This window comes from Gopherus evgoodei, chromosome 11, assembly GCF_007399415.2.
Source record: "Gopherus evgoodei ecotype Sinaloan lineage chromosome 11, rGopEvg1_v1.p, whole genome shotgun sequence".
Lineage (NCBI taxonomy): Eukaryota > Metazoa > Chordata > Testudines > Testudinidae > Gopherus > Gopherus evgoodei.
In genome coordinates this window covers 3,902,805-3,928,808 of record NC_044332.1, presented here as the reverse complement: position 1 = coordinate 3,928,808, position 26,004 = coordinate 3,902,805, and the positions used below count along the sequence as shown (strand labels likewise).

Sequence of the window (26,004 nt, the reverse complement as noted above, 5' to 3'; positions counted from 1 at the left end):
TTTGCACTTGCACAGATGGTAATTAGAATATTTATTAATAGCCAATTAAAAAGTAGAAGATATTTGGATTTGGGGGTACAGATTTAATATGGTAGCAGAATAGATTTGGTAAAAAACAGATGTTAATTATAATTTACTATAAATAGGGTAACTTCCAGTTGAGGATCAGAGGGGTAGCCAACACTGGTTCGCCACTTGTAAGGTAACTCCCTTCTCTTCATGTGTCAGAATATAATGCCTGCATCTGTAATTTTCACTCCATGCATCTGAAGAAGTGGGGTTTTTACTCACAAAAGCTTATGCCCAAATAAATCTTAGTCTTTAAGGTGCCACCGGACTCCTTGTTGTTTTTCCCAACTGAGGGAAAGTTCTATGCACCACCATACACAGCTTAAAGGAAGGATCCTTCACATTCTGTCATCAAGGGACTAATCATCCCTTGATATTATTTCATCTTAGGAATGTGAGTATGAATGTAGAGTTAAGTGGCTATACTCTGATTGTTTGATGCATGCTTGCTTTAGTGCTATCATATAATAAAATTTTGAATTTCACTACTCATTGTATCACTCAAGGTTCTTAGACAATTAAATAAAGTATCTGGAACCAAATCAAGGAACAAACCTTAGGCTCATTTTATTTTTAAATTTTGCATTTAAACATGTTAATGGGAATAGCTACATCAAAGATTACAAGGGGTCTGAGCCCCCCTTCCTGTGTGTTTTGGAATCTGGGGGACACTGCTTCTCTCGGGGTAACTGAGCCGCTAGCCCTGCTCCTCCCATGTTAGCAAGGATCTGGGTTAGAGGAAATGAAGATAACACAAATGTAAACATCAGCAACCCAGAAAATGAAGTTACAATACATATCAGGTGTGTGTGGGGTTGGAATGGGTGTGTGTGTGGGGGGAGGAATCTTGTTTGGAGGGGGAGGTTGACTGGAGTGAGGCATGGCTGGGAAAGCCCAGCTGAAGCAGGAACAGGAGTCCCAGCTGGAAGTGGGTAGTGGGAGGGGGCATAGCTCAGCATGCAGCTTGGGCTACATAAACAAAGCCATGTGTGGCCTTCCAGTTAACTCCTGCCTGTAATCTGTGTACACAGCAACATAGGGAAGGAGACATCAAGGAGCAACTTCTTACACGTTAATGGATTTTGCAGTACCAAATAACAGCTTACTCAGCCAGGAAGGAGAGAGGAGCTGGACATGTTGATGGGGGTGGGGGGTGAGGCTACATGTTCTGGGAAATGGTGTGGCAGGGGGTGGAGAAGAAGAGAAACACCAGTCTTCTCTCACACATTTAAAGTTACTGTAACCACCATGTAATGCTGTCAAGGTTTTGGGACATAGACCATGGATGAGATGTTGCTCATTGGCCCTTAGCAACTACAATTGCAAACAAACATTTCAAAGCACAGCCATTATCCACATCCACTAGACCAAAATGTACGGGAGGGGAGAGGAGCTTTGAGGAATCATATAGGAAGCAGGTGACCTAGTGGAAAGGCCACTGGACAGGGACTATTTCTAGTTCTGCCACTGGCCTGCTGGGAGATGTTGGACAAGTCACTTCACTTATCTTTGTGCCTCGGTTTCCCATATGTAAAATGGGGATAATGATATGTTGTTTGAGCGCTACTAATGAAAAGCACTATATCAAGAGCTAGGTATTTGGATTATTACCTAACCACAGCAGCACATCAATTGCAAACCTAGGTGAGATCGACAACTGCCTAAATGACTTAATTAACCACCACCACCAAATGTTTCTATTTTGTTTAAAAAAAAAAAAACTAGAAAAAAGGCAAAATGCTTCATAATGCACCATTAAGGTTGTCTGCTGATAGTTGTGCCCTTCCAGAACCCTGAGTTCAGCAAAACTCAAACTTCAGAAAACCAGGTACTGCTGAGTTCAGATAAACACCCATGCGAATGTAACTCTGCACTCTTTGAGTAACGTTCAACATGCCCATAACGCGCACACGCTCCCACTAAGGTGCAACTGACCTGAGGTAAGTGACTGATCCTTTGGGACTGGGAGTAACTGGAATATTGCCATGATCCTTAGCGTAAGGCACCATCTATCACAAAGGTAAGCCCACCTGGGTGGCATGACAGATCGCTGTACCAAAGGGGAAAGTCTAATGACTCCAAGTTAAGGCTGTTATAGCCCTGAGGAGTTTACACGATAATTTCAACCACCAGTGTATATATAAAACTCCAATTCATGGTTTGTGCCCTGGCTCAGAACAGTCTGCCCTGAGGTTGGTATTCATGTTCTTGAGCCATTGCAGGACAGCTTGATAGAGGTATCTCTAGTTGGTGAGAGACTGCACTCTTGCACGAGCTAGACTACTCATAAGGCATGGAGCAGGCCAGACACTATGAATAAGAATGAAGAATAACATCTCACTAATTTAGTGCAATGCTTTAAACAGAATTCTAATTAAAAGCAATTCCCGAAAAATTCATATTCTTTATTAACAGATGTATTCAAAAGAAATCTAGGAAAGGAAAACGGTAACTGACCCTTTGTATATATCACCTGTGATATTCTATAGCATTCATAAATACAAAATACTGGAGCAGGTTCACAATCTTGGATCATTTGCATTTTTACATGTTGTGCTACATTGCACTTATTTTAATGGAGAATTTACAAAGGTCCTCAGCACTCTATTTTGAGTCTCTATGTACTGCTGCCTCCACTGCTCTTTCCAGAAGTTCCAGTCTTCTGGAGCCTGCTAGTGCTTGGCTGCCGGGGCATTCTTTGGACAGATCCTTCCCGGCTGCAACGTTCTGCCAGACCTTGGGTCCCGCTGACTGAAGGATTGGTTTTATTTCTCCCTGGAAGGACAAATAAATATGTTAACTATAAAGTTTTAATCTGACATAACTGCACCCAAGCAGCTAGTGTTCCTCAAGAATTCAAGTTGTAGGTAGGGTTTTATTAGATGACAAAATTTTATTTATACAGATACAAAATTTGTGAACTGTAATTTAACAGATGTCAGGTAGCATAAGTCCTAAACAAACTGCAATAGGACTAATCATATTCATTACAATTTATTCCTCAGATAAATCAAATAGCATAAATCACTGGTTTTAAATGTGTGAACACATTATGCAATTACTTTCATTTAGCATAGGAAAACCAACACTGCAAATTGCAACTAGAGAAGAATTTAAAGAGCATCTAACATGTTATGGCTAGGACAAGTGAACCAATGTTCAACAGTTGATTCCTCTCACAAGTAACAGTAACAGGGTCCAACCCTGCAGAGCCTCTCCTGTTTGTCACTTTGTCAGACTAACAGACCTCTCAACTCTCCTGGGTATTCTGGTCATGCTCTGGGGTTTTCTGGCAGCATTTGGATTCTACACAGGAGCTGCCATTCACAGATTGTCTTGCTGGGCTCAGAAGGGAGACAGAATACTCCTCCTGAGCCATCCTGCTCTTATCCTACCACTGCTAGCTGTGTCTATGATGCAACACAGCTGCAGAGCAAACCACTGGGTAAGCACTGTGCAAGCTGGAAGGGGAGAAGGCAGGAAGTGTGGTGCACACAGCTAGCAAGAGACCTGGAGGGGACCCCTTCCACGTTCAGCAGGAGAAAGGGGACAAACTGAGACTTGCTGCAGGTAGGGCAGGTGAGGGGGAGAAAGAGACCAAGTGAGGTGTGGGGAGAGCAGGACCTGACACCTTCCTTCATCGGGAGAGGGCTGTCTTAGAGGAGGCACATCATGTAGGGTAAGGAGAAAATTACACTAGTGAAAGGTCAAAAAGAAACACAGGAGAACAATCTACCCTAGGAAAGGATGAGAAGGATGGAGTTAGCCAAACAAACAAACGGCTCCAATGCTTCACAGAGTTTTAGAAAAACACATACCAGTAAAGAGATCAGAGCAAAGGGCAGGCATTTGATAAGCTAATTTAAATATCTTCTCTGCACAAATTAGTTACCTGATTAGGATATTGAGGTGTTTTGTAAGACAACTGACTGATAGCTATACAACAGGGGTCGGCAACCTTTCAGAAGTGGTGTGCTGAGTATTCATTTACTCACTCTAATTTAAGGTTTCGTGTGCCAGTAATACATTTTAATGTTTTTAGAAGGTCTTCTATAAGTCTATAATATAGAACTAAACTATTGTTGTATGTAAAGTAAACAAGATTTTTAAAACGTTTAAGAAGCTTCATTTAAAATTAAATTAAAATGCAGAGCCCCCCGGACCAGTGGCCAGGACCCCGGGCAGTGTGAGTGCCACTGAAAATCAGCTCCCGTGCTGCCTTTGGCACCCATGCCATAGGTTGCCTACCCCTGCTCTACAATATATAGTAGCAACCCACTTATGTTGTTTAGAACCATCTCTGCAATTTGCATGGCCAATAGAAGAGTGACCTGTAGAAACTTTATTCCATTACTTACCAAAAAGTCATTCCTATGTAGCACCTTTCCTCCCCCCTGAAAGCCACTACTGCCAACAGCACAGATTTACACCTCAGCGCACTAGAGAAACATTCAAATGGCTTCCAAAGAATAAAAATGTAAGTGGTCCATTTGCCTCTGTAAATAGTTTAACACAATGAACAGCAAATGCATTAATTGGCCTCAGACATGTCAGCTGCTTTTTTAAGAAAAATCTACTACTGTAGACTTCTCATCTGTCAGCCCAAAGCCAGCTAGCCAGCTCTGCAATTCTCCTTTGCTGAAGCTCAGAAGCACTCAAGCAACGTTATTAATGCGAGTGCTGTCAATGAAAGCACACAAATTGCAGAGAGGAGAAATTTAACTTTACTTCATCAAAGATGGCAACAAAATCATCCCCAAAAATTATCTGATTTTTTTTTTAGCGAGCAAGTAGGTGCACATTTGTGCATGTAAATACCTTTCCTCCCTTGAATGCACATGTCCAGTTACAGTGCAAATCCCTCATTTGTATGGGCACAAAGTATGTGTCTCTCTCACACAAAAAGGGGACGTGGGCCCACAGGACAGGCACAAAAATGCCCAACTATCTGGCTACTGGAAATCTGGCCCTTTATCCTCTACATTATATTAAACTTCTCAGAATAAAAGAACGAGCCCTCTAAAGACCATTTTATGGATATATAAATAAAGGTATGATGTCAGTCCTCTCATTTTCATCAATGGCAAAGCTCCCACTGATTTCAATAGAGTAGGGTCAGACCATGTGCGTGGAAGCACTATCACAGGCCCAACAATCTGAGTTGGTGTGCTGTGTGCACTTCTGCCTCAACACTTGTATTAAACAATATTGAACATTAGGGAAATCAACACACATTAGGGCAACCCCTGAAAGGAAAGGATTTCAAGAGACTTCCCCCTACAGTAAAGAAGTGAATACTGATGCTAATAAAAGGCTCCCCCATTTAAGTGAACTGACACATGATGTCCTGGTACTTTGAGGTGCATACTTGGTTGTTTTTCAGAGACCCAGTGTTCTGTAAATATGCAGCATGATACAAATATAAGTGATACTCCACATGAGAGACTTCATTTGAGTACCTCAAAAGCTCAGAGAAGATGACTATAATAGGAGCAGTCAAGTGTGTCCTACAAATGGGCTGATGTAGGTTCATAAGACCAAGTGCATACAACTACATGCAGGACACATACATCTACTTGTAATGTTGGTTCTTCCGTCTGAACAATACTGAGATGGGTTTAAAACCTAGTTGGTTCAATAGATGGATGTATTCAGGAGGCAGGCTAGGCTGCATGGTGGCACTACGGAGTGCACACTGGCAGCAGACAGGACACTGCAGTGGTATAGAAACAGTGTCACAAAGGTCAATCAGGCCCCAGGGAGCTTCCAGTATTCCTCAGGTGTTTTTAGGAGTAGCCACCTACAGCACTGTTCTCTTTGCCTGCTCTCTGCCCAGACTGATGTTGCTGCCCCCTTCATTCCTCAGTAGCAGAAAGGACTGTGGAGGTTCCCCATCCCCACTAGAGCAGTGTCTTCTTTCCACAGGGAGAGAACCAAGGCTCAGACCCTGCCTTTAAGGCTCCAACTGCTCTTCTAACTATTTCTGTTTGTAACACAGTGAGGGTAGTGCTTCAAACCAGCCTCCACTCAGGAAGTGGACATGAGGACTAGGAGACACTGGTCAATTTGAAAACCAGAGTTAAAAGCTCACTGCTGCTGCCCAGTCCTGAGCCCCTGCAAGGATCGGGGGGTTCACAATCACACATACCCTGGTTTTTAAAAAAAAATTCTCTCTCCCTTGTTGTGTGAGACCCAAATAACCAGGGAAAGCAACAGACTGGCCTTAGTGGGAGAACAGTAACATGGCCTCTACACACAGGCCTGGCAGAGAGACAGAAGCCATTTTTTTCAGCCCCTTCTTTCAGTTATATTAGTTGTCCCTGGTAACAATCAGAGGCAGTGGGATGATTTCAGAGACGGTGTGCCCTTTATGCAATCTACATGTTAATGCAAAAAGGTGCGCTCCAGTTAGTTCGAGGCTTCTTATAATTCATGCATAGAAAGGAAGTTTGCACAAACCTTGCTTGAATCATTGGCAGGTTTTTTTCTTTTGGGGGGGGGGGGGGGGAAGAAGGGAATCAAATGTGTCCTAGACAGAGAGTTTAATTCCTGTGGCCTGGCTGAAAAGCATGGAGGGCTGAGTTCCTCTCCTGTCCCTGGCCCCACAAGCAGATTACTAAGGCTCCCCTGGCTTTCTCTTCCAGCAGATGCTTTACAGCCCACTCCACCCACAGCTGTAACAGAACTCATCCTAGGCTCCTTAGCTGGGAACACATGCTCTAGCCCTGACCCTTGTGCAGTGCAATCCCAGGGGGAGTGCTTGTGCCTACGCAGAGAAGCCCTGAAAGGGAAGGTGCTGGGTAACAGAGGTAGCAGAGAGGGAAGGATCCAGCTCTCCCTTACCTCCTTTCCTTAACTCAATGACTCGTAAGAGGTCAGAGAGCAGTCCAACAAACCACCCTCTCAGCAGACACAGGGTGTTCGGACATGAGTGTTTAACAGCAGCATGGAAAGAATCATAGAATCGTAGGTCTGGAAGGGACCTCAGTGGGTCATTTAGCCCAGTCCTCTGCACTCATGGCAGAACTAAATATTACCTAGACCATCACTGATCTCCAGTGACGGAAATTACATAACCTCCCCAGGTAATTTGGTCCAGTGCTTAACTGCCCTTACCATTAGGAATTTTTTCCTCATGTCCAATCCAAGGGTATGTCTACACTATCCGCTGGATCGGTAGGTAGTAATCGATCTATCAGAGATCATCGTGTCTACACTAGACGTGATAAAATCAATCCCCGCTCGCTCTGCTGTCGACTCGGGAACTCCACTGCAGTGAGAAGCGGAAGCGGAGTCAATGGGGGAGCGGCAGCTATTCGCGTAGCTGAAGTTGCGTATCTTAGGTCAACTACCCCCTCCCCCAGCGTAGACCTAGCCTTAATCTCCCATGGTATAACTTAAACCCATTACTTGTCTGGCCCTCAGTGGATAAGCAGAACAATTTATCACCCTTCTCTTCATGTGCCTTTTACATACTTATGTGACCCCAGTCTTCTCTCCTTCAGACTAAACAAACCCAATTTTTCCAAATTTTCATCACAGGTCATGTTTTCTAGACCTTTAATCATTTTTAATGCTCTCCTCTGGACTTCCTCCAATTTGTCCACATCTGTAACAAAGTGGGGGCCCAGAACTGGACACAGAAGTCTCGCAGAGGCCTTATCAGTGCTGAGTAGAGTGTAATTATTTCTTGTCTTGCTTTCAACACTTCCACTAATACATCCCAGAACGAGGTTTCCTTTTTTTGCAACAGCACTATATTGTTGACTCATACTGAGTTTGTGATCCACTATAACCCCCAGACTCTTTTCTGCAGTACTCCTTCCAGTCAGTCATTTCTCATTTTGTATTTGTGCAACTGATTATTCCTTCTGAAGCACAGTACTTTGCATTTGTTCTTATTGAAGTTAATCCTATTTAATTCAGACCATTTCTCGACTTTGTCAAAATCATTTTGAATTTTAATCCTGTCCTCCAGGGCTGGTACCACCCACAAACTTCATAAGTGTACTCTCCATGCCATTATCCAAACCATTTATGAAGACACTGAATAGAATCAGACCCAGGTCAGACCCGCTGTGTTGCTGAGGAGATACGCTGCAGCGTTCTGTAACCATTGGAGGTTCCTAAGCGCTGAAGGTTTCATGCCCAGATGTATTGCATTGCTGCAATTCGACAGAGGTGACAAAGGCAAAGGCATCGATAATGGAGGCCAGGTCATTGGCTGTCAGGATGGAACAGTGTCTCCCAGACAACTGGAGGTGTTAGAAAGCATTACTTGTAACTGTTGCTATGTAAGAGATCAGCATCAGCTCTACCATTTGATAGGCTGCTGAAGCTGACCACTGGTTATGGTTCATATCGGCACTACTAACACTGCATCACTGGATAACTAACAACAGATGACTCCAGGGAACTCAGAAATGTGCTGAGGAAGAATGGCCACACAATCTTCTCTGAGATCTTTCCTGGTTTACGAGTGAACGAAGACAGAGGATTCTGAAAGTGAAGGACTGACTGGGTAAGTGGTGTAGGGCTTTGATTTGTGGAACACTGGTCCACCTTCTAGGAGAAAAGAAGGCTGTCTAGTTTGGACAGTGCAGTGCAGAGGAACCAATCTCCTTGGGGACAGACTGGCTAGAATTGTCAGGAGGGGGATAAACTATTTACAAAAGGGGAGGGGTAAAGGGAGGGAAGAAATAAGCATTCAGCACAAAAACTGAGAGATTGAGAACACAATTAATCAAGGAATTAAAGGACATGAAGAGGAGAAATTCCTGAACTGCCAATACAACAATGCTAGGAGCCTGGAAAACACCAAGAGGAATGGGAATTGCTCATTTATAAAATGTAAATTCAACCTAGTTGGTATTATTGAAACCTGGGAGAATTTGCACTACTGGAATGCTAAAAATCAATGGTTATAACTAGGGCTGTCACGCGATTAAAAAATTTTAATCACGATTCGTCGCAGTATTAAAAGTTAAACATGGTAAATCGCACTGTTAAACAACAATAGAATACCACTTATTTTAAATGTTTTGGATGTTTTCTACATTTTCAAATATATTTCAATTACAACACAGAGAACAAATTGTACAGCGTTCACTTTGTACCTGTATTTGATTACAAATATTTGTCTGTAAAAAACAAAATAAATAGTATATTTCAATTCAGCTAATACTAGTACTTGTCTCACTTTCAGGTGACATTGTAAATAAGAAGCAGGCAGCATTATCTTCCGAAAATGTAAACAAACTTGTTTGTCTTAGCGACTGGCCAAACAAGCAGTAGGACTGAGTGGACTTTTAGGCTCTAAAGTTTTATAGTGTCTTGTTTTTGAGTGCAGTTATGTAACCAAAAAAAAAGAGAAAAAAAATCTACATTTGTAAGTTACACTTTCACGATAAAGAGATTTCACTACAGTACTTGTATGAGGTGAACTGAAAAATGCTATTTCTTTTATCATTTCTACAGTGCAAATATTTGTAATAAAAATAATATAACGAGAGCACTATATACTTTGTATTCTGTGTCGTAATAAATATATTTGAAAAAGCAGGAAAACATAAAAAAGGAAATACATTTCAACTGGTGTTCTATTGTTTAACAATGCAATTAATCACAATTTTTTAATTATGTCTTGTAGTGACATGCTCAAAGAGCTCAATCTATTTAGCTTAACAAAGAGAAGGCTAAGAGGTGACTTGATCACAGTCTACAAGTATCTACATGAGGAAAAAATTATTTAATAATGGGCTATTCAACGTAGCAGAGAAAGGTATAACACGATCCAATGGCTCAAAGATGAAGCTAGACAAATTCAGACTGGAAACAAGACAAGATTTATAACAATGAGAGTAATTAACCATTGGAACAATTCACCAAGGGTCACAGCAGACTGTCCATCACTGACCATTTTTAAAGCAAAACTAGTTTATTTCTAAAAGATCTGCTCTAGGAAGTATTTTGGGGCAGTTCTATGGCCTGTGTCACACAGGAGGTCAGACTAGATGATCACAATGGTCCCTTTTGGCCTTTGAATCTATGAACCTTTTCTAAATTGACTTTTACTTAAGTTAGACACACTTACCTTCTTTTATAATAAGTCAGTCCCTCCAATTCCCTAATAAATTTCTGCTATTTCAAACTCTCCCTCCAATATGTTAATATATTTCTGGTAATGGAGTGCCCAGAGCTGTATAGAAAAGCACCTCCCTTAACTCTGTATGCTGTGAGACAATTGTTTTGCATATGAAAAGAAATTATTTATCTTTAATAATTTAATATTTTAAAAGGGCTCTAGAAGTGATCCCGGCAATTACAGACTGGTAAGTCTAACATCGGTACCGGGCAAATTAGTCGAAACAATAGTTAAGAATAAAATTGTCAGACACATAGAAAAACAAACTGTTGAGCAATAGTCAACATGGTTTCTGTAAAGGGAAATCGTGTCTTACTAATCTATTAGAGTTCTTTGAAGGGGTCAACAAACAGGTGGACAAGGGGGATCCAGTGGACATAGTGTACTAAGATTTCCAGAAAGCCTTTGACAAGGTCCCTCACCAAAGGCTCTTATGTAAATTAAGCTGTCATGGGATAAAAGGGAAGGTCCTTTCATGGATTGAGAACTGGCTAAAAGACAGGGAAGAAAGGGTAGGAATTAATGGTAAATTCTCAGAATGGAGAGGGGTTACTAGTGGTGTTCCCCAAGGGTCAGTCCTAGGACCAATCCTATTCAATTTAATCATAAATGATCTGGAGAAAGGGGTAAACAGTGAGGTGGCAAAGTTTGCAGATGATACTAAACTACTCAAGATAGTTAAGACCAAAGCAGATTGTGAAGAACTTCAAAAAGATCTCACAAAACTAAGTGATTGGGCAACAAAATGGCAAATGAAATTTAATGTGGATAAATGTAAAGTGATGCACATTGGAAAAAATAACCCCAACTATACATACAATATGATGGGGGCTAATTTAGCTACAATAAATCAGGAAAAAGATCTTGGCGTCATCGTAGATAGTTCTCTGAAGATGTCCACACAGTGCGCAGAGGCAGTCAAAAAAGCAAACAGGATGTTAGGAATCTCTAAAAAAGGGATAGAGAATAAGACTGAGAGTATATTACTGCCCTTCTATAAATCCATGGTACGCTCACATCTCGAATAGTGTGTACAGATGTGGTCTCCTCACCTCAAAAAAGATATTCTAGCACTAGAAAAGGTTCAGAAAAGGGCAACTAAAATGATTAGGGGTTTGGAGAGGGTCCCATACAAGGAAAGATTAAAGAGGCTAGGCCTCTTCAGCTTGGAAAAGAGAAGACTAAGGGGGGATATGATAGACGTATATAAAATCATGAGTCATGTTGAGAAAGTGGATAAGGAAAAGTTATTTACTTATTCCCATAATACAAGAACTAGGGGTCACCAAATGAAAATAGGTAGCAGGTTTAAAACAAATAAAAGGAAGTTCTTTTTCACGCAGCACACAGTCAACTTGTGGAACTCCTTGCCTGAGGAGGTTGTGAAGGCTGGGACTATAACAATGTTTAAAAGGGAACTGGATAAATTCATGGTGGCTAAGTCCATAAATGGCTATTAGCCAGGAAGGGTAAAGAATGGTGTCCCTAGCCTCTGTTCATCAGAGGATGGAGATGGATGGCAGGAGAGAGATCATTTGATCATTCCTGTTAGCTTCACTCCCTCTGGGGCACCTGGCATTGGCCACTGTCGGTAGACAGATATTGGGCTAGATGGACCTTTGGTCTGACCCGGTACGGCCGTTCTTATAATAACTGGGAGTTCAAGATGTGTTGTTTTTGTGTGTTCTACTTCTAGTGTGAACCTAGCCCTGTAGCAGGGTGGATCCCTGCTCCTGCCCTGCAGGAGTTAAAAGCAGCCCTGAGAAGGGGGCTGTGCCTAGAGAAAGCAGCCTGTAGGCTGGGGCCCCAAGCCTGGGCTGACTGGGGAAAGTAGGCTCAGCTGGGGTCATGCTCCAATCAGGCCCAGCTGGCCCCTATAAGAGGCAGTGAAGCCAGAAGCCCAAGATAGTCTCTCTCTCAGGGAGAAGGGCCTGGCTGTAGGGAGCTAGACAAGGTACCTAAGGTGAAGCAGGGCTGGGGAAAGGCAGAGGAGCTGGGGAGCTCTAGCCTAGAAAGCCCCAGGCTGTGGCGTAGCATTAGGCCAAGAGGTACTGGGGGTTGCAGGGAGCAACCCAGGGGTAGGCAAAGGCAGCAGGTCCAAACCCCTTTGCCTATGATGAGTGGCTGATACTGCAGTCTGCCCTAGTGAACAGGGGCTAGGTGGAGACTAGGCAGTAGCCTATACTGAGGCAAAGTGGGGATAGAGGGTGGGGGTCCCCTGGGAAGGGGAAACCATCAGAGAAAGGGGCGACTACTTGGGGGCAGCACTCCATGTAAAAGGGCACCAGGTCCAGGGAGGGACATGGGGCCAGAGGACAGGTGGCTCACCGGCCTGCAGAGGGCGCTCCGGAGCTGGAAACGAGCTAATTCCCAGAAGTAACCAGCAGGAGGCGCCGCGGGGGTTAGTCGGCCCGTCTACAGGCCCATGTGCTGGAGATTGCAACACGTTAGCCGACAGTGTATGTTGCTGCACCAAGTTCACTGGGGTGCAGAGTTCCTCCTCCCCGAGAGGCCATAAAAGAGGCAGAGTGGCCAACTGAACCTCAGTTCCTGCACCACTGTCAAGTCCAGGTCATTAGACTTGGCAATAGTGGGGAAGAGACGGAGAGGTATATAAAAACACCTATAGTAAATGAAGTTCTTTGAGGTGTAAGTAACTTTCCTTTCTTCTGTACATCAACAGAACCATTCTGCCCCAAGTCTATTAACCAGGCAGTTTCCATGCTGTGAGGTGTGTGACAAAACCCGGATGATACGTTGTCCCACTGCTCTGAGCACCTCTTCTACCAGACTTAGAGATATTGGAGAGGTCACAGAGTTCTGGTTTTTGTGAATCAATTTGTTCTGAGAAAAACACACTGCTTAGATTGTCTGCCAGAGTATTGCGTAGGCAGGTGAACTGCATTTAGTGTTACATTGTGCTGGATATACCAATTCCATGCAAAGACTGCTTCCCTGCACAATTGCATTGATCTGGTTCCTCCCTGTTTATTTACATAAAACACTGTGTGGCACTGCTGGTTCTCATCTGTAGACTCTGATCTTTGAAGTGAGGTAGGACAGAAAATTTCCTACTAATTTTCTTTCATCTCACAGCATCTCCCACATTTCTCCACTCTGCTGCATGTGAGCCCAGATCAGTGTTTTGGCTCTACGTGGTCTGGCCATGTCCCCTCTGCTCTTGCTTGCTGCCTGATAAACTATTCCCAAGCTGTAAAATTTGCATAACATCACTAACAAATATTCCAGAGATAACATAACTATGTATGTTAGACCAAAGAAGATGGACATATGGTAAAGATTCCATTTAATATCTGACCTTGACTCATGAGCCATCCAGGGTGGGTCGAACTATAGGAGATGGTGCCAGCAGAAAGGAAATTGTTAAGAAATTTTCTGTTCTGCAGTCCAGTGTCTCCCATAATTCTGGACATCTGGGAAGTAGCAAGCAGTGAACAGATGTAGGGAGGATTATGAAACATAAGTTCTGTAGGAAAATACTACCCGTCCCGTATTACTACTGGGCCATTGCCTGCAGCAACTTCCTTCCAAAGGAGGCCTCTGCAGAAGATAGAAGGTCCATCTTGTAGTGCTTAAGGGGTTAGCTATAGACCAGAGACACTTTGCAAATTTCCAAAGTGGAGACACTTGTTCTGCCCAAGAGATTGCTCAGGATCTCATGTGATGCACCTTAATCCCTTCTGGGACAGGAGGCTCTGATGATTTACAGTCTTCCATAATCCATCTACGGATGGAGGATTCTGAAAATCTGAGCCCCCTGGCATTTCGGGTGGAAGGATACAAATAGAGAGCCCAATCTTCTCATGGATTCTGTCTGCTTGAGATAGGTGTTAGGTGAGCGATGAAAATCTAAAGGTGTGGCGAGTTGGATATTGTTTTGGACAGAACAAAGGAAGTACAACTTCTCGGGAAGTGTAGAAGGACAAATATACCTTAGGAAGAAAGGATTCTAGTGTCCTGAGCATGACTTTGTCCTTGTGGAACAGGCAGCAAGGCTCCAGTACAGATAAGGCTGCCAGCTCTAAAACTCACCTGGTGGCCGTGACAGTGACTAAGAAACAAGCCTTAACAGATTAATGAAAGGCCAACACTGAAATCAAACTCTCAAAGGGATGGTTTTTCAGAGCTATGAAAACTAGCAGAAAGTCCCATTTTGGGAAGAATGGCTTGATCATCAGTCTGGCTAATCGGACTGCCCAAAGGAATCTGGCTACCTATGAATTAGTCTGTCAGGGAACCTGAGGTTCCTGAGAATAGCACACTACTAAGAGTGGACACCTGACATATAATTATATGGATTGAAGGCCTCTGTCTATGCCTTCTTGGAGAAAGTCCAAAATGATTAGAATGCCAGGATTTCTGGGATTTGCAGTGTGCTCTTGGTGCTGATTGAATCTGGACCAGATATAGAAGTATGCCTTTAGTGTCCATACTCTCCTAGATGAAAGCAATGTCTTAATCACTCTGGAAAACAGACTAAGACCTTCTAGTGCTTCCCTCTCAATAACCAGACTGTTAATTGGAGCTGTTTCAGGTCTGGACAAAAGATGTCCCATCTCCACAGAAGCTAGAGTGGTGCTTCAGCATCAGCTCTATCAGGACTGAGAACCAAGGTCTTCTCAGACAATTAGTATCACCATTCTCTGTTCTCATTTTATTTTCAAGACCACCTTCCCCTGTAATGGAAATGCATAAAGTAGGCCCTGTGGCCAACAGTGTGATAAGACATCTGTCTGGATTTCTGGATCAGATAGCATTTTATGAGGTAACAGGAGCTGGGTGACTGGATGAAGAGTGGATGGGATGGAGCCCACAGCTCAAGCAAATATCCCTAGCTCACTATTTCCCTGGTCCACTTGTCTGTGGTTGATGAAATACCCTTCGCTGGTATCTCTGTGATGACAAAGAGTGAAAGGGGCACCTCTGTCTGATGGCCAGTCTATATTCTCTTCCAAGGGCACTCAGTGGAGAAGAGATGGACTGTTTGCATTTGCCACCTTGCCAGCCACCACCTTATCCAAGTTTTCTCCAAAAAAGAGGGTTCTTGTAAACTTGACCACGCTCAAGGGCTGCTTAGAATGAAGATCCACCTTCCAGAATTGGAACCACATGTGATGTCTGGCTACTGAGCTAGAAACTATGTCTCAGGCTGAGAATCTCATCACATCCATTAAAGCATCAGCTACAAAACACTAACGCTAGGGAGACTCTTTAAAGTAGAGCCAAAGTCAGCATGATCTCTGTGCTTAAATGCTTTGAGATTGTCCAGACAAGAGAGAGATGCTCCTGCAATGCAGGCCGCTGCCAGGGATGATCAAAAGGTGCTGGAAGGGTCTTCAAAGATCTTTTTGAGAGTGGCCTCCATCTTTCCATCAAGTCCTTAGGATAGAACTCTACCATATTCCTGGCGAGGGATGCTAGAGTGGCATCAAGCTTTGGTATCTCAGCAACAGAGCTTTTTGGTACTTGACTATTTACAGAGTCTGAGGTCGCTCGTTACAATGCTTGCCTTCACCAGGCTTGTTCCATTCAACAATAAATCATTTCTCGAAGGAGGCATGAAGGGGTATCAGAGCCTCAAGGGAGGATTTTAAGGGGAGAAACTTACTCCAAGGCTTATTCACAGGAGCCTGCTCAGGATTCAGGGCCAGATAGATTGCCTTCCTCGGTGGTGGAGAGAGAGGACGACAAGGAGTCAGAGGACGTCTATCTCCTGGATTTTTTGTGCTTTTTCTTTCCTTTTTTGGATTTTTTAACCTTTTTTGTGCACTTTGGGAGCACAGAAATTCTGCTGAGGCTTTTGCACCTTGTCTTCCTTAACGCCTGGAGCCCTCTCGAGCGATCTGTCTTAGATCTCTGAGTCCCGTTTCCTCCGGGAAGTGGGGGCTCATTGTCAGAGCCCTCCTGGTTGACTTGGGAGGAAGGGGATGTTGATTCGAAGCCCTGTTTCCTTCCCCAGGGCACTTGAGATCCACTTTAAGATTTAAGAGTGGAGGAAGAGAACCTGTTGCCCCACAATCCTTCTTTGTTCTGCAGGGACCCTTGGAAACTTACCACTGGAGTTGAGTGGTCAGGGTCCACTTTGTTTCTGGAGCCTCTTCCTGCTCTGCACTGGGGCTCATGGTCCATTTTTCCTGCTGGAGTCACTGCTGCCTCGGTGGGTATTGTAATTGATTTACCAACACTAGCATGCTGTCAAATCTGATTTGTTGTAAGTATGCTCAAGCTGTGGAATCAACAGAGCCCCCCAAAAGTCACTTCTGTGTCGGGCTCAAAATTAGACTTTCATGTTCACTCAGTATGACGTACTTGTGACAGCCTGACAATTTCCTGCAATACTCTGAAAGTTGTTTACTAAACAAAGGTTTGGGCTACACTAGTGGGGGGGTGGGGTTTGAACTAACATACGCAACTTCAGCTACACTATTTGCGTAGCTGAAGTCAAAGTATCTTAGTTCGACTTACCTGGTCACCCTCACAGCGGTGAGTCAACTGCCACGGCGCCCCCGCTGACTCCACTTACTCCTCCTGTCGAGGTGGAGTACAGGCGTCAATTATTAGATCGATTTTTCGTGTCCAGATGAGACGTGATAAATCGATCCAATACATCGAACACTACCCGCCGATCCAGTGGGTAGTAGAGACGTACTCTAAGTTAAATCTTACTGAATTGGACTGAATCCTTTGGGGAGTGGGGATGTGTGCGCCACTTGTATTGAAAATGAAATTGTGTATGTGTTATTGTGGAATTGCATGTACCTTCTCTAGTAGATGGGGGATACTAAGGTACTTCCTCCGTTACCACCCTTTGAAGCCACCCCCTGGAGAAGTGCCCATATACTAATTCATACTGGATTCTGCAGGCACCACCAGATAAACAGGTTTCTTGAATAAAGAGCCTGGTTTTAAACTGGTTGGAGCCTTCTTCCTGAATCAGCAAACAGACAGGAGCCATGGTCCATAGAAGGCCCCAATCTTTAGAGTAGCGTTGGAAGGACTGGACCTGCTGAAGCCTCACAAGACAATATTTTTCTTCTGAAGCTGTGATTAAATTGTAACCTCAAGGAACCCTCACGGGTGAGAATCTGAAGGACTGTTCCTGCAGAATCCATGCTGGGGTTGAGGTGAACCCTGGTAAACTTATTACCATGCATATAGGTTCATCTATTACTTTAAATGTGATTTTTTTTCTGTAGTGTCTTAACCTAAAGAATAAAATTGGCTTGCATAGAAAGAAATGTTTAGTAGTTTACTTCTGTTGACAATCACTCATCAGTTGCTGAAGAGAAAGCAAGCAGGTGCACTTGAGCAGCCTGTCTCTTCTGGGAATAACACAAGGAAGGCAGGGAACTGTGCAGCACGGAAATACCCGTCAGAAAGCAGAGAAACATGTCTGCACCCAAAAAGGCGATGGCTGGGGAGCTGGAAGCCTTAGAATAGGTGTTTTTGCTAGATCACTGAGAGCAAATACAGGGGCAGTTACCCTGACCCGTGACATTTATGGTGGCATCGGTGGGATTTGCAGCAGTGTGAACTGCATAAGTGTCAGTAACAGTGAAAGCAAGTTACCTAGAAGGGAAAACCACACAGCAAAAAGTCTCAATAGTCTTTTTGGGAAAAGAATGATGAGAACTACAGAGTGACAAAAGAGACAGAGAAAAATGAATTACGAACAGCTGAAGAAAAATCAGCTGGTTAAGGAATGCAGAGAAAGGCAGCTTAACACTGAAGAACAGACAAAATGACAGCTAGTAGATCTGCAATATTCTAAATGACCAGTCAAGGAATGACAGCCCAGGTTTGCAGAGAACCTCCAGCTTGCTGGCAAAAAGATCCACCATACTGGAGAGAAACAGGGAACAAACAGACTGACAGTGGAAGCACAGCACTGTAACAGGAGCAGCAGACAGCCCAACAAGAAAGGCACAGAGTGAATCTGGAAACCCAGCACCTCGGAGACCGGGAGCAAGAAAGAGGGCAGACCAAGGGCGTCAGAACAAGAGAGAAGGTCAAGAAGTGTCAGGAGCGGCTTCAGATGGAGAGACTGCACCAGCAGAACCAGGAACAGCAGGATCAGCTTAAGCTGAGAGAGAGTGTGCCAGTGGAACTGTAGTCTGGCTGACCTTGCCTCCAGGAATGACCATAGCAAGAGGCCACTTGATCCCTGCAGGCTCTAAGAGCAAAAGCCCAACAGACGTCGCATGTGTCCAGCAGATGTGCTTCTCTCAAACAGAGATGCTAGGCACATGACTTGAGACTACCCTGGGACAGAAGATACTGCTTCAGGGATGCAGCAGCACTGACCTGGATGGATCCAGAGAGCAATTTAACTAAGGCCCCAAAGGGCAAAAGAAAGATTCTGGAAGCTTGTGATGTAGATGCCCTGATTCCGCAAGTGGGATTATGCAAAGGTCATCTCAAAGACTAACTTAATACTTCGGGGCTTAAGCCAATCTTGGGGACAGCTTATCCTTGCCATGGGGTTTCTTACACCTCCCTTGCAGCATCTAGTGCGGGCCACTGATACCCTTGGGTCTGATCCAGTCCAGCAAGTCCTATGACTTGAGGTGAAATTGACAGACCAAAAGGGAAGACTGTGTGTACTGGCTATGCAGAATCTCAAATAGTTTTGATAGGAAACTCAGGTACTTACACGAAAATATGCACAACTCCAAAGCGGTCTAGAAGTGATAAGTAAGGGATATTTGAGACCAAAACTGGGGGAACGGGAAACAAATCATGTCTAAAACTGGGTTGTAGCTCTCGAGCATACCATCACATTGGATGCCCCAAAAATGAGGAGGTAGGATTACAGAAAGAGGTAAGAGTTTTCAGTGTCTCTCTCTTCTGCTATTGGTGTTGTGGCTAAGTTTCTGTTTAAAGCTGAATTTTGCTTCCTCTCTAAAACCTACCAAAAAAGTCGGCTCAGCATGCAAACAGGTAGGTCTGGGGCCTCACTGGAGTTTGCGGAGAAAATTTGAGCTATAAATGCATCCGAGATATGGGCAAGATGAGAACCCATCAACCATCTCCCCTGCCACCCGAAATTCTGTGTCTGGCCCCAAAGTACGAGGAGAGGATAAAAGAAGTATTGAACTGCCTCATTCACTATAATGCCGTCCATCCTGTGCACTGATGGAGGCAGGGGTCACAAGGGGAAAAAGATATGACTGCATGAAATTGGAGACTACTGTAACACAAACACAGAGGGGCAGAATTCAGGTTGAATGGGATATCTTCACTCTGGCAGTTCCTGACCTAAGTTAATATTCTTGTAATGTACTTTTAAAAAGGTGGAATTGGACAGTATCCCTGGGACCTGTAGCACTAGTGCTTCATTCAGGAAGTTTCTGCTTACATAACTTCAAGAACTATGGAAGACAGAAATCTCAGCCCTATGCTATTCTGTAGCAATTCTCAAGATGTTCCATGTTTAAAACAAAATTGGTCTGAGAGTTTTAAGCTCTAAAGGTTGAGTGGTCATGTCCTTCCTCCAAGATATCCCAGCTCAAAAGCAAGCGGGCATCTCTCACCTATGCATGCACACCAGCATATACTGAAATGGCTACACTACAACTTATTTGGAAATGGATTTTAAACATACAAAAAATCACAATGGCCATAGAGGCCATATTTAGGTGTGCTGGCTTCCTTACCTCAGCCACAATGTTTAGTTTTTAAGGCAGAGTGACAGAACTCACCCCATCCCCACTCAAAAAGAGCTAAAGGGATTTTACTCAAGCTTCCAAAGACAATTTACCAGAGACAGAAGAATGGAAGACTTCAACCCAAAAAGATAACTTTCTGAAACACACATGGAAATCAGAAAACACGGGCCTTAAATGGAAACAGGTTTGCAAGCCCTAAGCCTAATGGCCAATGCATATGACCGATATAAATTCAAGCATTATTTATCTTTATAGCAAGTCATCTCCACACAAGCTCTCCGGCAGAGCGCATGCACCAGTTTGCGTTGATAAAGTCACTGATAAAAACCTTGACAAAAATATCCATCATGCACAGGAAGTTCTTAGGTTCCAATCCTGCAATGCATTAAGAATGGACAGCCTTCAGGCAAGCTCTGAGTGGGCAAAGCAGCCCACCCTCACGCATTGGTCTGCAGATTCTGGGCCACAATATGCAATTCCTAAACTTCTCTTGGCTGTCTACGCATATGGCACTTTCTAGACTAAGATAGAGAGAATTTTTCACAATTGAATTCAGTCTCTTAATTCAACAGCAAAGTGAATCAGTTTTCATTTTTAAAATAAGATTTACGTTTTATTTTTAACCTGTAAATTTTAATTATTTTTAAAATTACCCATTCCTGACAGTTTGTTAACATTAGAACATATTGTTTAGAGGGTACACTGTTTCTTTTAGTCTAAACTTAAAGGACTCACAATGCAAATGTGACTCAATGTCCTAACAGACTGCACCAACCCCGTAGATAAACTAATAAACACAACCTGTAAAAGGAGAGAACAGGCAGCAAGAAAACTGGAAGGAACGAGGGGGACCTTGAGAGAGAGGCGAGCAAGCATCAGCAGGACTGTAGACCACAATCTTAGGGGCTGTTAGTCTTGGAGATCGAAGGGCAGAGGAAAAGGAGAGTGGTGCAGGGATTTTACTGTTCTTGGCAGAGAGAAATGAGACCTCTAATTCAAAGAGAGACATAGAAACACATTAAAAACACCATACGTCTATTGAGAAAAAGAACAGAGTCGTGAATGTAAATGAATGCTCAATACCATTAAAGAAAAAGAAAAGCTGTCTCTTGAACAATGGTAACATAGCTCACATGCTTTCTTAAATACATCCATTTCACAATCTTGTCATTTTAACACTCTACTTTTATGATGCCCCCTAAAATTTTGAAGTCCCCAGATGAACAGCTTAGACTTGAATAGTTATTACATTAAAGTTCTGTTAAACAAAAATCATTTAGTAATAATAAATGTACCAATATTTTTTTCAAATGTTTTCAAATATACTGTGTCAAATATAATTTCATAAATGCACTTTCCACATTGCTTGCCAGCTATTAATACAGTAAAACAAGTCTTAACCACACAGGGCATTTTCCTGAAGCACTTAATTGGTATTTTGAGTTAATAAACCCCAACATTAAATGAATGTTGTAAATAAATATACAAGGGTACACCATTTCCTAGGTGGAATCTAAAAGTAACTGTGATGCTTTTCTTTTAAGGAAATATGCATCAAAGATGAAAAAAACAACAAGGAGTCCAGGGGCACCTTAAAGACTAACAGATTTATTTGGGCATAAGCTTTCGTGGATAAAACCCACTTCTTCAGATGCATGGAGTGAAAATTACAGATGCAGGCATTATATACTGATATATGAAGAGAAAGGAGTTACCTCACAAGTGGAGAGCCAGTGTTGACAGGTCCAATTCGATCAGGGCGGTTGTAATCCACTCCCAGTAATAGATGAGGTGGTGTCAATTCCAGAGAGGCAAAGCTGCTTTTGTGATGAGCCAGCCACTCCCAGCCCCTATTCAAGCCCAAATTAATGGTGTTAAATTTGCAAATGAATTTTAGTTCTGCTGTTTCTCTTCGAAGTCTGTTTCTGAAGGTTTTTTGTTCAAGAATAGTTACTTTAAATCTGTTATAGAATGTCCAGGGAGATTGAAGTGTTCACCTACTAGCTTTTGTATGTTACCGTTCCTGATGTCCGATTTTTGTTCATTTATTCTTTTACGTAGGGACTGTCCGGTTTGGCCAATGTACATGGGAGAGGGGCATTGGGTTGGGTCCTATGATGGTGTCACTACAATAGATATGAAGACAGAGTAGGCAAAGAGGCTTGCTACAGGGATTGGTTCCAGGTTGGTGTTTCTGTGGTGTGATGTGTAGTTGCTGGTGAGTAATTGCTTCAGGTTGGGAGGCTGTCTGTAAGCAAGGACTGGCCTGTCTCCCAAGGTCTCTAAGAGTGAGGGATCGTTTTCAAGGATAGGGTGTAGATCATTGATGATGTGCAGGAGAGGTTTTAGCTGGGGGCTGTACGTGATGGCCAGTGGTGTTCTGTTATTTTCCTTGTTGGGCCTGTCCTGTAGGAGGTGATTTCTGGGTACCCATCTCGCTCTGTCAATCTGTTTCCTCACTTCCCCCTGTGGGTATTGTAGTTTTAAGAATGCTTGATAAAGATCTTGTAGGTGTTTGTCTCTGTCTGAGGGACTGGAACAAACTGGGTTGTACCTCAGAGCTTGGCTGTAGACAATGGATCACGTGATATGTCCTGGATGGAAGCTGGAGGTATGTAGGTAAGTATAGAGGTCAGTATAGGAAACAAATTGACAAAGCGAGACCAGTACCCAGAAATAACCTACTACAGGACTGGCCCAACAAGGAAAATAAAGAAATCACTCTAGCAACACCATCAGAGGACCCAACCACATCAGCCACACCATCAAGGGCTCATTCACCTGCACATCTACTATGTTATATATGCCATCATGTGTCAACGATGCCCCTCTGCCATGTACATTGGCCAAACCAACAGTCTTTACATAAAAGAATGAAATGGACAAAAATTAGACATCAGGAATTGAAACATACAAAAGCCAGTAGGTGAACACTTCAATCTCCCTGGACATTCTATAAACAGATTTAAAAGTAACTATTCTCGAACAAAAAAACTTCAGAAACAGACTTCAAAGAGAAACCACAGAACTAAAATTCATTTGCAATTTTAACACCATTAATTTGGGCTTGAACAGGGACTGGGAGTGGCTGGCTCATTACAAAAGCAGCTTTGCCTCTCCTGGAATTGACACCTTCTCATCAATGATTGGGAGTGGACCACATCCACCCTGATCAAACTGGACCTGTCAACACTGGTCCTCCACTTGTGAGGTAACTCCCTTCTCTTCATGTGTTGTTATATAATGCCTGTATCTGTAACTTTCACTCCACACATCTGAAGAGAGCTTTTTTAACCCATGAAAGCTTATGTCCAAATAAATCTGTTAGTCTTTAAGGTGCCACTGGACTCCTTGTTGTTTCTGTGCATACAGACTAACACGGCTACTCCCAATAGATGGAAAAAAGTTACTTTAAATACCAGAATGACTGTTTTAAATACCTAAAATGTGATCCTTTATTCTGGTACTGAGATCTCTTCATATTCATTTCCATTCTGGCCAAAGCCAAGCCATGTGGAGTCCTGCAGAGCCACACTACAATTGTGTCTCCCTTATACAATGACCCACAGCCACTCACTGTAGCCAGGTGGGGTGAACTGGAATTGTATTTTGGCATCTTTTAGTTTAGATCAGGTGTTACATCCCATCCCAAGCTAAGCATGCCACTTACACAGCACTTTTAACGGCTAACAATTCATACTAAGAATAAAGGCATTGCCAGAAACATACAAGTCTGTATTAGTCACATGATAAACAGCTCTCATTTTGACTTTCAGCATCAACTGCAATTTTATTTTCCTATGATTTAATATAAATTTGTTTCCAATATTAAAGGCTCCCAGACAGCTACTTCCAAATCTCTTTAAATTTGGCATGCTCAGTTTTTGTAATCCTTCAGGAGCAATGCAAGGGAGACTCAGCTGGCCTTCCCTAGCAAGGCCAATAGAAGCAACAGACTGCTTTGCTAGTGATTCTGTGGGCATGATCAAGACGGATAAGACAGAAGGAAAACCAAGGAAAGAAGGGGAGAAACACTAAAAAGCAGAGGATGAAAATTGCACACCATAAGGCCCTGCCCCTAGAGTACAGTTTTTGGTCCCAGATAACCACAAACAAGTACAAATATTTGCTTGCATTTACAGTGCAGTTAATCAACTAATAACTGATTAACCCAAAGGACCGTGGCAAGAACACATCAGAGAACAGACTAAAGCTAAGGGGCCCAGATGAACCAGTGCTGTGACAGTACATACTGGTTTGGTACAGACCCCTTGCTGGCCAATTACAGCTTTGAACTTTCAGTCCCAGGCTTCTGGCGGGGAACTCCTCTCTAACATGCTCCCTCTGTTTGTCACGGTATCTATAACACACCTATCCCTATAACATGAGTGCCTGCTGAAAGTCTGGTAGGACTAATGGAAAGAACATTCACTAGATACAGAGGAAGATGCACCCAGCCCTTCTCAGCAGGAAAGAGTGTCACTTCCACCGGAGACAGGAAACTGATACAATATACTGTACTTCCAAAAAAGAATGGAAAGGGAGAAAGAGCAGCAACAGAATGTACATATTTTTTAAAGAAAAATAGGTCTTGTGCCTTTTGCTTCTTTATTGTGAAAAACTAGAGCCTGATGTTTTTATCAAAAGAGGTTGCTTCCTACTTCTTACAGTGTTAGAAATTAGACTGTCTAGAAAGGAGACGATGAGAACTGGGGAGTTGGAGTAAGGCCTGGTCTATACTTAAAAGTTTTACTGGCATTGCGTTCTCAGGTTTGTGATTTTTTGTTTGGCCAACAAAACTATACTAGTTACAGCCATAACGTAGCTACAGTTTTAAGAGTATATGAGCTCAGGCTACAGTTTAGGTTATTTGTTTTTGACATTTTCAGTATGGCTAAAGGGACTTAAGTGATGACATAAGCAGCAATAAGAGAGTGCGAGATGAGCTAGGAAGAGGGCGAGATTTTTATTCGCCTTGTGTAAAAATCCTCTTAGTTAACAGACATGAATGTCTAATTAGCATCTTGCCTAAATAAGACTCCCAGCCCTTTAATTACGGCAACAGAGCTCTCCTCCGTCCCGCGAGTCCTGCAGCGGACCCAGCCCAGAGGCTCCTGCGCGGGAGGGATTTGCCTGTTTGTGCCCAGACCGCCGTTTCTCGCCGCCCTGCCCAGCAGAAAGCAGCAGCCGCGGGCCCAGGCCCGGGCCCCGCCCCGCAGGGAAATGGACGTGAGCCGGGCCCGGGCTCCCCCGGGACCAGCCCGGCGGGAGGGGCCCCAATAACCCGCCGCTCCTGACCTCTGGCCTCGGGGCCGGTCTCGGCGGGGCCGCTGGGGGCCGGTCTCTGCCCGGCGCACAGGGACTTCAGCATCTGGAACACGGCCAGGGGCGCCACGTTCATCCGCAGCAGGTCCAGCAGCAGCCTGCGGGGAGAGGGCGCGGGGTCAGCAGCTCGGCCAGCGCGCGCGCGGCCCCCCCCCACCGCCATCGCCCCCCCCACCTGAACACTTCCGGGTCGAGGCCGATCCCGGCCGCCTGCGCCAGCTCGAACAGCTCCGCCTCCTCTGCCGTCGGCAGCTTCCGCCGGGACCGCACCGAGGCCCCCACTTTGCCCAGAGCCGCATCCAGCCCCGAGTCCGCCCCGCCACCGGCCGGGCCCTGGTCGGACATTCCCGGCACAGACCGGAAACGCGCTCACCCACAGCCGGCACCGAGCTCCTACTGAGCATGCGCCTAGGTAAGCGTTCGCCGGAAACAGCCGCGCGGGGACCAGAAAATGCACACCGCGCTTCCTGTTCAACTGAGCATGCGCGCTGTTCTGGAGCATGCGCGCTTCTGCCTGTGCATTCCCGAGGGCGTGGCCTCCGAATAGGGAACCTCGCGATTGGCGCGTGGGCTGTGCCGGTGTAACGTCAGTTTGAGCAACCCTCCCGTTTTGCAGCTAGCTTCAGTTTCTGTCACATAAGAAAACCATCTATGCTCCTGCTCAGGAATTGCTGCCGCCTGGTCCATGGGGTTGCAAATCGGGAGGGATGGTGTCTGTGGTCAAAAACACTCAGGATCTGCTTCCTCCACTGGTCCATGGGGTTGCAAATCAGGAGG

General features: G+C 44.0%; 1 protein-coding gene and 1 pseudogene across 3 annotated transcripts; one reads left to right on the top strand and one right to left on the bottom strand.

Annotated features, from left to right (window-relative positions):
• Positions 1-26,004, top strand: part of LOC115659807 — an 87,653-nt pseudogene that overhangs the window by 8,541 nt on the left and 53,108 nt on the right.
• On the bottom strand, positions 2,454-25,658 carry LOC115659576 (mitotic-spindle organizing protein 2B-like). Of its 3 annotated transcripts, none has more exons than XM_030579919.1 (4): positions 25,403-25,658; positions 25,201-25,325; positions 20,704-20,892; positions 2,454-2,844 (listed from the first exon to the last, which is right to left on the bottom strand). In XM_030579919.1, exons 1-4 carry the CDS (start codon positions 25,570-25,572, stop codon positions 2,687-2,689), a joined length of 642 nt encoding a protein of 213 aa, XP_030435779.1. In that variant the 5' UTR covers positions 25,573-25,658; the 3' UTR covers positions 2,454-2,686. The 3 variants fall into 3 exon arrangements, with proteins under 3 accessions (XP_030435779.1, XP_030435780.1, XP_030435781.1); XM_030579920.1 differs by having other exon boundaries at positions 20,755-20,892; positions 25,403-25,657; XM_030579921.1 differs by lacking the exon at positions 20,704-20,892 and having other exon boundaries at positions 25,403-25,649.